Source organism: Microtus ochrogaster, unplaced genomic scaffold (genome assembly GCF_000317375.1).
Source record: "Microtus ochrogaster isolate Prairie Vole_2 unplaced genomic scaffold, MicOch1.0 UNK11, whole genome shotgun sequence".
Classification (NCBI taxonomy): Eukaryota; Metazoa; Chordata; class Mammalia; order Rodentia; family Cricetidae; genus Microtus; species Microtus ochrogaster.
Genome location: NW_004949109.1, coordinates 2797263 through 2814619, shown reverse-complemented (window position 1 = coordinate 2814619; position 17357 = coordinate 2797263). Strand labels below are relative to the sequence as shown.

The window sequence follows — 17357 nt, the reverse complement described above, 5'->3', positions numbered from 1 at the left end:
CAGCTGTGTCTGTTTTAACCTGCTGATACCCCTGGGCTCCTGGGAATTTGTGACACATGATTCTTAACTTGCACTTGGCCTTTTGGGTCAGAGTTCAGGCTTCAACTCTGCTACTGACGTATTCCAAAAACTTGTTTTCTCCTAATGTGAAATTAAAAAATAAATATTTATGTATAGGTTTAAAAAGTATAGGTGTTATTTTACAAGAGGTTCTATCTTTGCCCCTTCACACCAAAAATATAAGTAAATACAACTCTTATAGCTTTTACTTTCAGTTTTGTGAATGTGATGGAAGAAAAGTCCCAAATTTGACAAAAGTAAAAAAGATGAGTCTGAGAAGGGGTAAGAAGAGTGGAAGAGAGTCAGTATTTTATTGTCTTATTGTATTACACTCAGGTTTAATATCGATCCATAAGAATTCCATGAGGAAATACAGTTATCTTTATTTTCTAGATGGAATTAAAAATTGTTTGCATTTAGGCTGGAGAGGTGGCACAGTGTTTAGGAGCACTTGCCCCTCTTCGAGAAGAGGACCTGACATCAGTTCTTCTACCTGCAATAGGTGACCTGTCACTCCAGCTCCAGGAGATCCAGTTCCCTCTTCTGACCTCTGTGGGTACCTGCACATACGTACACACAGGGCACACTTATCTACAGAAATGAAAATAAGAGAGTTCTTGAAAAATTGTTCCATTTCTAGATACTTGCTTCTGAATACAGACCCTTGCCACACTCCTGGTTCCTGCATGTTGGCAGCTTCTGAGGACCTGGCCCTGGCCAGTTGATGGATAAAGAAAGATAGACATTTAGGGGAAACCCCAAGGAATAATGAAAATGAGCACGTCTTTAGATACTCCACGTTCCTTCCTGCTCTAGCTCCCGAGTTGCTGAGCGTGATCTGTCTGAGCAATTGTGAGTGAAGACATTGAGTGATGCAGTATTGCTCTGACAGCCCAGTAAGGAGAATTAATTCATAAGCTGCCAGACCATAACTATACTTAGAGTTTCGTAGTCCCAGTTCGTCTCAGTGCCTGCTGTTTTGTGGTAGCAATTTTGTTCGCGAACATTATCTTTTCTGTTTTATATCATTAGTCCTTAGCTGTTGTCTATCTATAATGAGCATTTGGGTCATCTTTTAGAACAACTTTGGATTGCTAGAATGTGGATAATTAGAAAATCACAGGGACTCACTTAAGTTAGTCATAAGAGCAACAGCATGCAGGGTACGTTGAAGCTTCAAGAGGCAAAGAACCCAAGGAAGCACAGTCGATACTAAATGGGTCAGGCCTTGACATTTGGGTTCTGGTCTGGATTCATGCACCAACTGTCTTTGTATCTTCGTGGGCCTTGGACTTCCAGTAATATCAGGAAATTGGATTAAATACATTTTTTTTCTGCTCTACACTGCTAACGTATTGTGATTCTTGAACACTGTGCTACGGGAGCCATCTGATAGGCCACCACCTAGGGTTTTGTTGGATCATTTGTACTTGGTGACACCAGGATTTCAGCATCAGGTGTTCTCTTGTGAGTATTCTCTGTTGACTCCCCAGAAATTCTTCTGTTTTTACCATGATAGCCCCGGTCAGGGAGATGGATTGGAACACTAAAATGAATGGAGCTTTGGAGTCAGGGATATTGGTCTTGATCCATGAGGTTATGTCCTATGGAGCTGAAGATGTTGAATCCTTGCATCTCTCTTTCCTCATTCAGTAAGTTAGGAATATTAATAAAACCTGATGCTGAGAAAAGAGGAAGCAGGCATATAATGTCAGCTCTGTGGGACCATGTGATACTTTTCCATTCGGGTTTATACTGAAGGAAAATAACCCGGGGGAAGTGTTTTCTCTTCCTGCTTATTAACCAGGGTCAGACTCTTTAGTTCCATCGCTGGTGGGGACAGGATGGTATCAAGGGAGTTTAATGACTTCAGATAAGTAAACAACTGCAGGCATAGATTAGATTCCTAAATAAAGGTCAGGGAAACATCCAGAATATTAAAGCGACAGGAAACGGGAGGTCCATATATGCAAAGTCTAGTTGTACAGGTCCCTTGTTTTCCCCTGTGTCATTGTTCCTAAACCAAACGCTAAGCACCAATTAATATTCTGAAAAGTGCATGGGTAAATGCCACGTTTTGAGGCTGTCAGATGCTGTTAGCTCTGTTTTTCACATCTTTCAGCGATTGAACTCGCGGCTTAAAGTACACGTCATACTCAGTTGCAATTAAATGCCCGCTGCACAGCACCCTTCCTTGGGCAGGGACCATGCGCTCTTGCTGGTGGTGGATGTGTGTGTGTGTAGATGCTCATGGGCTAAGGAGTTGACCTCCTTGAAGTTGAGTTGGCAGGCAAATGAGAGAACGTTATCAAAGTGCTAGTTTACATATCTCACTCAGAAGGGAGGAAAGGAAATAATCCATAGGCTTAAGCAGGGAACCTGCTCAGAGCTCTGTTTAGGCCATTGTGGTTTGATCTAACAATGCATTTTAGGGCGTGTCTGAAACTTACTTCATATTGCTAATTGAAGTTTGTGGATCCCAGGACATAATTATGAAATCTGAGATGGAAGCCAAGCATGGGGGTACATGCCTATAATTCCAGTATTTTTGGAAGATGAGACAGGTGAATCTCCAATTTCTGGATTTTGCCCACCCCCACCTGATATCAAAGATAGAAAATGATATTGGTATCTGGTACACTTTGCAGTTTAAATCTATTCTGTTGAAGAGTTTTGTTTTTTTATTTTTTCAGTGAGGCCATTCATTGAGAAAGTGATCTCAATAAATAGTAAAATCGTTCAAATGAGTTAGTAGTTGGGGAATTGTTGATTTATCAGACCTTGTAAACATAGTTTTGCTGATTCTATTTTTTTCCTACCATTCTCATTTTCCTTTCAAAAGTTCTTTTAAGACAAGTTGTAGCATAGGCTGGCTTCAAATGCTATGTCGCAGTGGCTGGCCTTCCACTCTGATTCTCCTGGCTCTCCCTGTGTGCTGGGATTACAGGCGTGTGTCACTGTCCCCCATGTCTTAGCAAGTGTTCTGTTGCTGTGAGGAGACACCTTGACTATGGCAGCTCTTAAAAGGAAAACATTTAACTGGGTGACTCACAGTTTCAGAGGTTCCATCTATTATCATCATGGCAGGGAGCATGGTGGTGTGTAGGCGGACATGGTGCTGGCTATGTCTTGATCAGAAGGCAACAAAGTGTCTGAGACGCTGGGTGGTATCTTGAGCATAGAAACTTCAAAGCCTGCCCCCTCAGTGACGCACTTCCTCCAATAGGGCCATACCCCCTCCAACAAAGCCACACCTCCTAATAGTGCCACTTTTTATATTCTTACAGGGGACAGTTACAGTCAAACTACCACACCCAGCTTGTTCTCAAAGGTTTTAAGGTGACATACTACAGCACATAACTTTGTGGGGGAAATAATTCAAAACTGAAGACAGACAAGAAAAAAGCAAGCATAGAGCAAGAGAACCCAATAGCGACATCTTGACATACAGCTCCGCTAACTCTTTGTTGTTGGGTCTACCCTGTGCCTGGCAGGATAAATCGATAATTTAGTGGCATTTCTGGACTCAGCCATGACAGTTATCCTAAATCCAAGAATGACTCCAAGCACTGACAGTGGGGTGGGGGGGGGGGGGGGGGGGGGGGAGTGTGGGAGTATGAAAGAGAGAATGTGTGGGTTTATGTGTGTCTGTGTGTATGTATTTGTGTATGTGAATGTATATGTGAGTATGTGAGAAAGAATGTATGTGTGTTTATGTATGCATTTGTGTGTATGTGTGCGTATGTGAGCGTGTATGCGATTGTATATGTGTATGAGAGAAAGCATGTATATCTATATGTATGTGCTTGTGGATGTGTGTGTGTGTGTGTGTGAGAGAGAGAGAGAGAGAGAGAGAGAGAGAGAGAGAGAGAGAGAGAGAGGAGAGAGAGAGAGGAGAGAGAGAGAAGGGTGTGTGTGTAAAGACAGAAATCTCCACAAACTAAAAATTCTACTTTGGAGGATAAAGTGAAGTCTGTCTGCATAAAGTTCTGATTGGAGATGGGACACATTCCACTTCCTGGTTAGGAATGAGGGACTTTGCCACAGGTGTCTAGGGAAGCTTGGCTAGGTATATAGTTCCCAGGAGAAAGCCCACCCACCACCCAGCAGCAGCAACACTGATTCTAGTGCTGACATCCAAAACATCTTCATAGTGTTTCCCTCTTAGCCTTGAAAGCAGCCCCTAGTGAGTCTGTGTTGTTTACTGTTTGTTTGCTTACACCTGTGCCTAGCACTCAACCTGCCATAATGCTGCGTGATAAACTGGGCACAGTTATGCACACCTATATTAATCCTCTGGAAGCCAAGGCAGGTAAATCTTGAACTTGAGACTACCGGGGAATAGAGACTGTTTCAAATAAGAAAACAACAACAAAACAGCTTAGTAAATGCTCATAAATGGAGCTGAGCATTGACTAGGGCCCAGGGGTATGCACCCCTTCCTTGTCCACAATGGGTCTGAGCAGCCAGATTTGTAGGACTGTTGCGTACAGCATCATTTCACGGAAGCCTGTCTTCTGAGGGATGTAATCCGGAATGATTGTCAGCAAAATCAATTAACAGACCCAATACAGAATGGTCAGGACTGCCACTCACTTGGTGGCCTGGCCGGTCAATATTTAGATATTAGGATGCAGTAAGGGGACATAGCATATTCTTTAGGCAGTGCCAAGAATGAGAAGTATTTTTTTTTATGTATTCTTGGGTAGTGCGGAACAGATGTAAGATCCCTGAGAGATGTGGCTCTGAAGGGCAGCTGAGTAAGGGACCAGCCCTTGTTGGCCAGCTAAGAGAAGGATCATCTGAACTGTGCCTGGGAAGGCAGCCAGACAGTGAGCACTGATACTTTAGGTCATGGATTGCTTGAATGTGCTCATCCCTTTCATGTATCATCCTTCTGTCCTCACCACCTCTGAGATCTTCTCTTCAGACAGAATAGCTTGCCTGGGAGGTGGCCTTTCTGTCCCTGAGCATTTGGGAGGGAGTCAAGATTCGTCCTAAAAGAGATGGCATGGTGACGACACACACAAGGACAAGGAAGTGTGACTTCTCATAGATCAGGCATCCCAGGCTCCAGCATGGAGGCGTGTGACCTGGGATAACTGTAGAGGAATTTAAACCAAACTCTCACTTCAGCTATACAAACAAAAACCAGAGTCCTGGGTAAAGTCATAGCAGGTTTAATTTGCACGTACAAACTTCACAGAGAGAATGGGAGAGGCACCTGTAAAACAGAAAGTAACTCCAGCACACATGAATAGGCACTTTCTATCTTCTGGGTGTCCAGTACTGTCACGTGTGAAATCTGTCAGTGCTCACGCCCAGCTGAGAAGGTAAGTGTGAGCATTAGTAATGTTCTGAGGTGAAGAGATGGTGTGTTAAGGGTTAAATACCTTAATGGGGACACCTAAGTGCCAGCTCCCGTCAGATCGTACAGCCACTGTGGAATTAAGGGAATCCTGTAATGACTGTCTGAGCCACAGAAGGCTATCCTACCAGGTTTTAAAATATTGATTGTAGACTTTGCCTTAACAGTAAAATCTAATTCTAAAACACAGTAAAGTCATTCCCAGTTTCCTGTTGGATTCTTTATTGGGTAGTAAGGAAAAGAAAGAGCAAGTATAGAGTTATCAGCAAGATCGATACAGCTTCATAACTCAGGTGGTTTTGATTTTTGGTTCTTAGACTACTTAATACCAAGAATTGGAATAACTAAGTTACATTTTCATGTTAGCTTTTACTTCACTAGTCAGTCCTCACTAAAAGGACTTCAGTGTCGGGTTCTATTATGAATGCAGATGACACTGGTGATCCCTTTGAACTCGTGAACTTCAGCCTCGGGGCACATGCATTCTGGATGTGTCGTTAAAATGCATGTGTGTCACGTCTTGGGAATGCGTGCGGAATTACAGGAAAGAGAGATGACACCGGGAGACGTTGGATTGATGGACACAAGCGAATACGCCAGGAGGGATACAGTTAAAAGGTCGCGTAATTCATTATTTAGGGATCACCTTCCAGAGATAGCCCTGTTCAAAAATTAGCATACTAGTTTAGTATATATAAAAGACTCTTTTAAAGGATGCCATTTGATATAACCTAAGGCTCTTCCCATACGTGAAGAGCTCAATTTTGTCAAAGTACTGGAGACTTGTAGAATTTCACGTTGATTACATTTAATGTAATTTCTTATATTTTTCAGCAATAAAGGCTCTTTATTGCTGTGTTCTGTATGGCATGTGTTCTCTGTTTTACTATTGTTATATTTTGACTAAATACCCCTATGTAACAGACATTAGCAACTCATTTATGCCTACTAAAAATCTTCCTTCCTCCTTCATTCTTTCTTTCCTTCTTCCCTCCCTTCCTTTCTTTTTTCTCCCTTCCTTTTTACTTCCTTCCATCCTTCCTTCTTTCTTCCTTTCTTCCTTGAGCGCTATTGTAGGCATAAAGCCGCAGAAGAAACAGACATAAAATTTCTTGTTACTCACACCAATGCCGAGGAAGAATGACCCAAAACGAAAAGATCTCATATGTGACATGACCGTAGATGCTATGAAGAAAGGAATCGAGTGAGGAGTATGGTCGTCTGCATAGTTAGTTAGCACTGGAGCTCCCAGAGAGACTCATTTGAACAGTCCTGGAAAAGTGGAGCAGGCGGGCTAGCTAAGGTGTCTCCCAGGAAGGAGAAAACCATGGGAAGATGTTCAGAGTCATCGCGGTTCTGCAGAAAAAGGAGGTGTGGGTGAGAGCAGTGCAGAGTGTTGGTTGGGGTCAGCAGGTGGGAGGTCCTAGCAGGCCAGTGTGTCAGCACCAAGTTTGTTCTGGCTGAAGGAGAAACCAAGAAAGGACTCCTCCAGCAGACCAGCTGGGGAATCTGGCATATGCTTGAAAAACTGTCACTGGTGACTATCCCGAGATTAGTGAGCAGGCAGGAGGAGCCTTTGGGAGGTTGTTGGAAGAGGTCGCCAGGGACAAGGTGGATAGTGGGACAGATGAAGTAGTGGGTTAGGAGATGTATTTTGAAGGATGAGTTAGCAGGCACGCTGTTGGAATGTGGGACGAGAAAGAGAAGTTAGTACTGACCGTAAGCTTTGCGTCCCAAATAGTGAGAATAAGTGAGTTTGGTTCTTTACTGTCTGAGCTGTGTCTCTTTCTCCTCATGAGATTCCTGTAAATGCTCAGAGACTGTGAGTGGGAGGATTGGCGTGCCTGGTGGGGCAGTGTCTGAAGATCAAGCAGGAGAGAGTAGCTACTGGAAGCTTGGTGTTTGTGGATGGTTACCTTGTGAACTAGAGAGGTAGGTAGGTGGCGCCAGGCTGGGGGGCGGGGCTTCAGCCGAGGAGGATGTACCCATGGTCCTTGTCTGCAGATGGTGCAAGTGATGGAGAAGGCTCTCATACAGACCTTGTGTTCATCTTGTATTCGTCTTTGAAGACAAAAGTCACATGTAACCGTGATGGATTTTATTTTCCTCAGCCTTTTGTCTGACGGTAAACAAGGAGACAGTTACGGGACACACAGATGATTGTCAGCAGTCCCAGGATCTGTCATTTTGTGAATTCCAGTCACATCCAGACGAGGTTTCTCTTGGTCATGCACCTTTGGTTCCCTAAGACACTTTTGTGTTTCCCCGAACAGGCTTTGAAGAAGAGGAGTGGTCCATCTTCGACATGTGGGTGCCATGATGCACCTCTGTCTGAATTATAAATTTAGTTATATGCAAATGGACTCTTTCCTGGTATGCCCTAAACATACTGGGAAAACAGCTTTGTTAAAACCAAGATAGGGATTTTTGAGAAAGTCCAGTCTCCAGAAATCCCTATTTGCTATTGATGGATAAAGGAAAACTGTATCTTCTCATGACAACTTCCATGACAAAGGTGCTCCTGGCTAGCAGCACGCTAGGTGACACAGGACGCGCTTGGGCTCTGAGCAGCCTGAAGTCACTGGGGGAAGGACCCCGGAAATGCTTGACTGAGCAGAGCAAACTCATGCTTCTGTGACCATGAGCCTCAGTGAGAGTTTCAGGACATCCTCTGGTTAAACTTGCAGAGCACCGACTTTGGGGTATGGAAAAGTTGGAAAACATTAAATGGAGATCTGTTAAACGGCAATGTTCTAGGTGACAGATTTGATATGTACCGTCAGCTCTAGGGTGTGATGAAGTGTTTTTTAAAGGATCATGAGTGTTGGGATCCCAGCAAAAAATGGAAAATGAAGTGCCAGGCCGCAGCGGGCCATTTTGAGAAGCTTTGATTAATTGTTATAGAAAGACTAAAGGCACTGACAGTGCAGAGAATTTGGGAAAATGATAGGTTTAGAGAGAGCCCTATGGGGAGTGTGAATTGGTAGAGGAGGGAAGTGGTTTCTGGGAGCGTTGCCCTCTTTATAGGTTTTTCTCCTGTTTTTGAGACATTTTCAGCCCTCACTGTTCACTGCCTCAATTTTCCCGGGTTTAAAATAGTAGTCTTCTCTTGAGGCTGTGATTCTGATGAAAAACCCCGGCCTATGCACTTCATTTCTGTAATGGGAAAAGGAGCCTCTCTCTCTCTCTTTCTGTCTCTCTGTCTCTGTCTCTCTGTCTCTCTCTGTCTCTCTCTCTGTCTCTCTCTCTCTGTCTCTCTCTGTCTCTCTCTCTCTGTCTCTCTCTCTCTGTCTCTCTCTCTCTCTGTCTCTCTCTGTCTCTCTCTTTCTCTCTCTGTCTCTCTCTCTGTCTCTCTCTCTCCCTCTCTGTCGCGCTCGCACACACACACGCACACACTTTAATTTTCTTCTCTTCCCTCCACACCTCCACAGATGTCTCATGCCATTTGTGGCTGTTGGAAATATCTAAGGAGATCACACTATTCCTACTTAGGAAAGACCTCTTTTTTTCCCCCTCCGTCTTCTACTTCTTCTCTACCCTCTGTTGTTTTGTGATGAAACACTCATCCCCAGAGTAATTAACTGTAATTCTGCAAGGGAATGAGAAACGGGTAGCAGAAGCTGACGGACCTTAAACAATAAATATTTGTGTTTTATGCAGCTGCCACTAGTAATGAAGAGAAAATAGCTAAGCAGAGTGGACCTGAACCCGTTCGATGGCTTGAGGGCGGGCGGCCTCCCATTCTTGGTACATTTACTAGTAGGAGCCGGCATGGGAACATGTTGCTGAATGTCTATGGTACACTGCCACCTTGTGGCTGCAATTTTCCTAGCCACGGAAAAGAGCAGCTTACTATTAAGTCTGCATATAAAAGAGCCTTATTTTGTAGTTTTCCTGGCTTTTCCATTTGACCTTAATTCAAAAGATTGGAGATGCTGTATAAGAATATATAGATTATAGAAGAGATGAGTTTAAGAGGTTATCTATGTTCTTAGAAGAGGCATGCCAAAGTATTGATTGGGTCTTCAGACACTGTGAAGGGGGTAGGGGTGCACATGCTTGTGTGTACTGGGGAAGGGAATGAAAGCCAAATGGGGAAAGGATCTCATTTGTGCCCTGGTACACAGACTGAGGATGTTCATTCTCCCACTGAATTCATTCTGTACTTACATAGTCACAAGTTTTCTCCCGAAAATTTTCAATGCAAAACAACAACAACAACAACAACAACAATAAGCAGTTTAAAAGAGACATATGGGTAAGGACATACTTGGTACCAACAATAGGGAACAATAGGGCCCCAATATTCTCTGTGTGGTCTGATGGAGCGGCTGCATCCTGACTACAGATGAGGCACTGCATCAGTCGCTCCTGAGTAAGATTTAAGGACAAAATGTCTAAGGCTAGACAGGAATCTCTCCTCGGAGGCCCCGTAAGTGGACACTTAATGTCATGAACAGCAGCCTGGGCTGACACCTTCAGATGACTGCAGCTCCTCCTTTGAAAGAACTGTTTCTGAGAAGTGCCCCTGGGGTCCCTTCCCCTACTGTTGTGGCTTTGAACCCGGAGTGGGTGGACTGCTCGTTCTTCGGGGTCCTCTCACTAAAATACCAACAGGCAATGAAATATGGCAAGTGTCTGGGAGATGGAGATGGTTCTTAATAGAAGTGCTCAGAGTCCTTTGCGTGCTGCTGACGAACACAGTCGAGGTTGGGGGAAAGCTCGCATCTCGTGGAGCTGAACCAATGGAGGTTCAGTCTCAACTGTGTGGGGAAGGGGGTACCCACCAGCAGGCACTGTTTTCTTTATGCAGCGATTTTGAACGTGCCATAGCACACGGTCAGACAAATGGATGACTTAGCCTTTGACATGCTTCCTCCTATAAGAACATCTATAATAGTCTTAAAAACAAACCAGATAATGACACCCAAGTGCCAATCTTTTCCCACGAAAACCAAATGGATTGTGGTGATACCCTTAAAATGGCATTTAGCTGTGCTGTCCAAGTTTATCTTACTTTTCCAACTGTATGGAATTTACACTTTTGTGTGACAACTGGAATTTTCTGTACACATTTTGGGGGCTCTTAATAGTGATAAGGACACATGTATGTGCACTGAAATATTTTTGTCCTTAATAACTGTCATAGAAGACACACAGGTATTGCTCCTTGCATGTGAACATTTAGAAGGCATTGCTCTCCTAAGGTCTTGAAGGTGTTCTCGCGAAAGTGGAGCAGATCTTGACATGAGTGTTTTAACCCAGGGGACCCTTCTTTAGGAAGCTGTCTCTTGAAGTGACTTCGGCTTCTCTGATTCTTGTGACAGGCTTTCTTTTTTGAAGAGCTATAGAGTGATATAAGGATTATTGATTTCCATTAAGGGCTGCGGTGCTTAGAAATGCCTCTCCTGTGTGTGTATGTGTGTGAGCAATATATGAAATTTATCTGGTTTTATATAGCAATGTTTCATATGTGGTCCACAGAAGTACATATTTTATATAGGGGTCCAGAATACATGTGCATACATGTATAATTCAGTCATGAAATGATACCTTCCTATTTGCAGTGTGTGTGTGTGTGTGTGTGTGTGTGTGTGTGTGTGTGTGGTGGGTTGGTTGTACCTGTGTGTGTATGTGGATGCCAGAGGTTAACCTCAGGAATCACTCTCCAGGTATTGGCCTAGAGCTCTCCAGTTAGGATAGGTTAGCTTGCCAGCAAGCCCAGAAACCAATCTCACCCATCCAGGGCTGAGATTACAAGCATGTGCCACAATGCCAGGCTTTTTTGTTTTTTAAAAAAAATGTATTCTGGGGAACAAACTTGGCTCTTCATGTTTTCATGGTAAACACTTTTCTAACTGAGCCATTTTTCCAGCCCTTGTTGTAATTTGATGATAATTGTTTAGCTGCATTAAAAATTGCAGTCATAATCTATTCAACTTAATCTCATGACCTACTCATGTGCTGTGACCTGCCTTCAAAATCTGGTACTGTGCTTTTGCTGTGAGCAATGCTGACGCTGAGAAGGAAGGCACAAGAACGAAATCTAGAACTTCCCAAACTAGGAAAATTAAGAACGGGGTTGGATGGAGTGTGTTTAGAAAAGGAGGCGCAAAGAGGGGAGCCTGAGACCCTGTTGTGTTGAATGTCCCCGGAAATGATGCCACTGTCCTTTCTCTCCAGCTCGACCACATACTGTCTCCGCCACCCATGCCATTTCGGAAATGCAGCAACCCAGACGTGGCTTGTGGCCTTGGAAAGTCGCTGAAGTATAAGAGACAGCTGAGTGCTGACGGGAAGCAGCTGCGGCGAGGAAGCCTGGGAGGAGCCCTCACGGGTGAGTCCGGGTGACGTGGGTCAGCCGAGGAGTTGTGCTGCTCTTGCAGGATCCTGTTAGTCCAGAAAGCAGTTTAAATGAAGAACTTGAGCAGTAAACGTTTGTGGAATACAGTTTATATACAATGACCTGGTCATATTTTTCATGTATACAAATGCATTTAGTGAAATTTGTATTTTAGTGTTACTACCAGCATGATCAAAATATAAAATGTTTTTATGCCCAGTATAGGTGCGTGAGCGCGCACACAAACACACACACACACACACACACACACACACACACACACACACGTTGTCCCAAGGTTACTGTGGATTAGCTAATGTAGATGAGATTTATCCTAAGTGTTTTGTGTTCCGCGGGCCACATGGTCTGTGTGCCGTGTCCACTTTCTGTTGCTCAGCATACCTGTAGAGATATGTATGTATTATTGTATCAATAGTAAGTGTTCATAAGGAGCTGACAGGATGCTCAGATCCAGCCACTGTATACTCCCACCAGCAGTAGGAGAGCAGAGCGATTTGTGCGCATCCTCGGCAGCCTGTGGACTGGCCAGTCTTTGTGAATTTAGTCTCTCCGTGGTCCTATGATACTGTGGTTTTATTTTGTATTTTCTGTTAGCTTAATTAAATTATAAAAAGAGGTTTCTTTGGGCTTCGTTGCAAATCCACACATTATAATGGAAACACACAGTGGAATGAGATTGATCAGTAAAGAGAGAAAGATAAGGGAACTGGCTTCCATACGCCACTTTAAGAGCATGGCCCCGATGACCTGAAGACCTGCAGCTAAACTCCAGCTCTTCCAGTTCACTGTTTCCCAGCAGTACCATATTGGGTCCAGTCTTGGGTCCTTCAACACTTTGGTCTTTAGAAATCACAGTTGGCACTCACTATAGCATGTAAGAAACACAGAGCATGTTCTGTTGAGTGCTTTTATATCTTCATTTGTAAGATAGCTATCAAACCTCTTCTCCCTGTGTTTAACACAAACTTGCAGGTGAGTAATCTAACTGTTCCAGTCAGGCACAGAAGCAGATACTGCATGTTGCTTCTGAGTGAGCTATGGATGCTACCGTCTGTGAGGGAGTACGGGTGAGAGCCTGGGAAGTGGGGTTTGCAGGGAGAACAGTTGGCGGGCGAGACAGACAAAATAACTGTTCTTCTATAACACCATTGGCCACTGATTGGCAGCAATTCCATTTTTCAAGTGAAGGTAGGGAGGGATCTAGAATGTTCCTAACAGGAACGCTGTGTGCTGGAGGTTAGAAATTTGACAGTTACCCTGATCTAGCCATTCTATATGATGAGCATGCATTGAAAATGATACCAGGGCTGGAGCACGGCTCAGTGATAGACGCTTGCCTAAGCACTCATGGGCGCTAGGTTTGAACCCAGTACCACCAAAAGAAAGAAAGAGATAAAGATGAAAATGAAACAAAGAAAAGAATATTGTAGTCTGTGAGTCTGTATATTTATCTGTCCATTGAACATAAAAATATGTATTAGAGCTATAAAGTGAAGATGAAAATGTTCCATCTAAAACTGAAGTTTTCTCAAATATAAAAAAACAAAATAACCTCTATGTATATTTATATTTTGTACAAATATATTAATTATAATAAATATTTTTTTATTTATAACTTTTATTCTAGCTTGAAAAAAAAAACCAAGTAGGATAAGTTAAAGCATACCCTAGAAATGACTCACGTTTAATCTTTCATGATGAACTCAACTTTAACACATTACAGATTAGATATTTTTCTGTTTCATTTTAGTGATCTTTTCTTCTAAACATAAATATTTTGAAGAAATATCATTAGTTTTAAACCCTGAAGGAAGCTTTGTCTACATAGGATAGTTTTGCCTGCCGATTCATAAATGGTCTGGAAAATACTTCGAATTATGTTCTTTTTTTTTTCTTTTAGAATTATGGGCTTTGACTTCCTGGTAATGGAATTTCTGAGGAAAGGAAATACTGCTGCCACATGGTCAGGAGCGCTGGGGCAGTTCCCCCCTAGAGACAGACTGCTGGGATGGAGGGAGGGTGATCAGGCCCAGGGAAGAAGAGAAAGGAGAAAAGAAAAACTGCAGAGCTAGGGAGATGGCTCAGTCAGTAAAGTGCCCCTGTGTGAGCGTGAGGTACTTCACCCGTGTGGAAGAAGCTTTCATCTTTATTCCCAGCACCAAGCAAGAGAAAAGGAAGGTCCCAGGCTTGCTGCCAACTTGTCTGGCCAAACTGGTGAACTTCAGGTTCAGTGAGAGTCCTCGTCTCAAAGTAGGATGGAGAGCAAAGCAGAAGACGCTGCTGTTGACCTCTGACCTTTTACATGTAGATGTGTGAGCATATCTACGTGACACATGTGTATCACACACACACACACAACTAAACTCTGCATGCATGGTGGTACATGAATGTCATAAAAGCCCTGGGAGGCAGAGGCAAGAAGGTTCTGAGTTTGAGGCCAGCCTGGGCTACGTATGGAGACCCTGTCTCAAAACCAGTGCTTTCAGTAGACTTCTGCTGATTCTTCCCTGCTGCGTGTGAGGACCGTTCTTGCTTTCCCCTCACAGAGGCAGATCACCTTCGTAAGTCGTCCGGGCTCAGTCTCACCTTGGTTGAACCCTTACCTGATGGGAAGGGAAGTGAAATCCTGATGGTTAAGATTCACCCCGTTTAGTCATTTTAATTAGAAAGTTTATTTCAGTTGAACAGTTTTTGACAGCTGGGTAGTAATTAGTCTCACCTTTGTGTTTCCTAAGTAGTTTATTAAAAGCTTCGAAACGATTCAAAATCTTGGAGCAGTATGACTTGGAGCATGGAACTTGGCCTTTAGCTTTTTGAGAATGGGTAATCGCACCTGGTTCCTGTTTCTTATTCTTAGCAGCTCTATCGAGTCTGTCCTCATATAGTTCGGATGCTGTACAGCTATTCTGGGAGCTTAAATCTTAGGTGAGATCATTAAAAAAAACAAACAAAAAAAAACCCAAAAAACCCACCGTTTAGTCATCCTTAGAAGATCCTTAAACAACCATTGAACAGAAGCCTATTTTGGAAAATAGGTCCTTGAAAGTTGGGATTTTGGGCGTGGGAGAAAGTACCGTTAACTGGTCCTTACCTAAGATAGCTTAGGTAAGGGTTTATTAAGGAAACATGTTTGAAGCACTTAGCCTAGCAACGGGCAGCTGTGAATAACCGAACTAGGGCTTTGGAGTTGGTGCAAGAAGTTAAACTCGCTAGGGTCAGCTTGATGCTCTCATTGATTCGATTTTTGCTTTTTAAAATCTTTTTCTGTGTTTTGAGGCAGCGCCTCACCCTGTAGCCTGGATTGACCTGGGACATAGTGTGTAGGCCAAACTATCCTTAAATTCAGGAAACCCTTCTTCCTCAGCCTCCTGAGTGCTGTGATTACAGGATTTGTTATAGGATGTGATTTGAAAGGATTAGATCTGTGTGGTGTCCTGCCTGCACAAGTAGAGAGTATTGGGGTTCAGAGAAGAAAGCATCATTTTTGATTCTCAAAAACAAACTGTCTTCTAGTTTTAGGCAACAGTAACTGTGTGACCTCACCTTGGGCCATACCCTGTTGCTTAGCGTACGATGAGAAAGCTGGTTTTGCCTTCAGAACCCTATGCCTGGCTTAGTATTTTACTTCAAAGACCAGCCACTTTCCCATCACTTGAATTTGGTTCAGCTTCAGGATCTTTGGTTTGGTAGTATTATACTTACAACCTGGTGAGCTGCCAGGTGTGAGGTGGAGATAGGAGGACCAAGAGTTCAGTGTCCCTTATGGGCATAGCATGTTCGAGGCCAGCCTAGACTCTTTCTTGCCAGAACCTAATTAAGGTAAAATACTTTCTGAAGGCTTAGCTTACAGTTTGAAAACATTACTGCTTAATTATAACTGAAAAATTCACTAAACTTTTAGCTTTTCAGAAAAATTTGTGATCTAGTCATTTATTTATCCACAATGATACTGAATATTAAGATACTCTTCTTTAATAGGGAAGGGATACTTTCAGTGAATTACATTTATTGACTTATCTAACCCATGAGACAGGGAAGCACTCAGCCCTGTTTTAGAGCTGGGGACACTGAGGCACAGGCATGTTGCTTGTGAACAAGAGAGCCAGGGATTATGCCCAGGCAGACACACAGCCACCCTGAAGCTCTTTAGCATAGCAGGTACGCAGCAGGTTTTAAATAAACTTTAAATTCCAGCAGGATTAATTAGAATGAATTTTAGATAGGGAAATCTTTGCTTACTTGGAATCTGGGACTGTGACTCAATCTGTAGGGCTCCCAGTACTTTAATTAAAGTAAATTAAATCTGAGCAATTAATGCATATAAAAAAACCTTTATTTTCATACATTTGTTAGCCCAGCAGTTCTATTTCTGGGAATTCATTGCAAGCAAGCAGTCATGAATATGTGTGGAAAATTAGCACTACTGATGTTTGGAGCAGTACTATTTATAATAATTAAAATTACATGTCATCTAAATATCTGCCAAGAGGATATTGACTAAACATGTTATAGAATATATACAGAGTGGCAAACAATTGTAAACATTGAAAATCCTGTTGTAAAAAATAATTTTGAACAGTGAAAGAGGGTCATAATATTTAATGTGAAATCCTGTTGCCGAATGTTCTCAAACTATTACATGCTTCATAAGATTTCCTATAATTAAAATTAAACAATTGAATATTTGATAAGGAGGGAAGGAAACTACTGTGCTAAAGAATTTTTCTTTAAACTGGCTTGATGATTAAGCAGGCTCCCTTCTTATACGGGTGCGTGAAGGGTGTGCTGGTCTTTTTTATACCCTGCAATTCAATCCACAGGGAAAAATTTTGCCCCAGTGTTTTTGTTGTTGTTACTGTTCATTTGCATCATTCAGTGATCTTTGTCAGCAATATTAATGCCATACACTCTCAGAATGCTCATTGGCAGACAACTCTGAGTTTCTTGCTACATGGCTGAGGGGATTCTGGAATGTGGAACCCTATTTTAGTTCTAGTAGGCATGGTTACAGTATTCGCCTGGAATCCGATCTGCTCTTGGTTCGCTGTCTCTCAGATCAGCAGCTACACAAGTAATAGAGTCAGAAGCATGAGAGATGAAGTCTGTCTGTGAAAACTCCTTCCAAACATTTGTAAGCCTTGTGCTGTTAGTTTTCTGTTGGTCAGAATGAGCCAAGTTATGGACGCGCACTCTACTCTGGTTGTTGGGCAGGGACGTAGAATGTAATGCTAAAACAATTAGGATTAAGGACTCAGTCCACCATAATTAGCTCCTGTCTTTTAAAGCAGTTCTTTATGATAAAAGTATCTATTTCTGAATTATAAAAGTATGTGTTCAATGTAGATAATTCAGAAAAGACAAAGCCTCACAAAGGATAAATCAGAAGGCCTGTAGTTGTATCATGTTTTGAATTAATGACATCCATGTTTGAAATTGTGAAATTCTTCTTCCCAAACTAAAGATCTGAATTACCAGAGTATTAGGTTAAAAGGTGAACATAGCGGACAATGAGGACTACAGAGAACTCAAGAACAAGGGCAATGGGTTTTTGATCCTACTGCACGT

The 17357-nt window shown here is 42.7% G+C and overlaps 1 protein-coding gene across 1 annotated transcript in view; it reads left to right on the top strand.

Moving 5' to 3' along the window:
- Mast4 (microtubule associated serine/threonine kinase family member 4) overlaps positions 1 to 17357 on the top strand; it is a 611732-nt gene that overhangs the window by 160201 nt on the left and 434174 nt on the right. The window contains exon 2 of the mRNA XM_026788983.1: positions 11612 to 11765. Coding sequence (XP_026644784.1) covers positions 11612 to 11765 — 154 coding nt within the window. The remainder of the gene's footprint in view (positions 1 to 11611; positions 11766 to 17357) is intronic.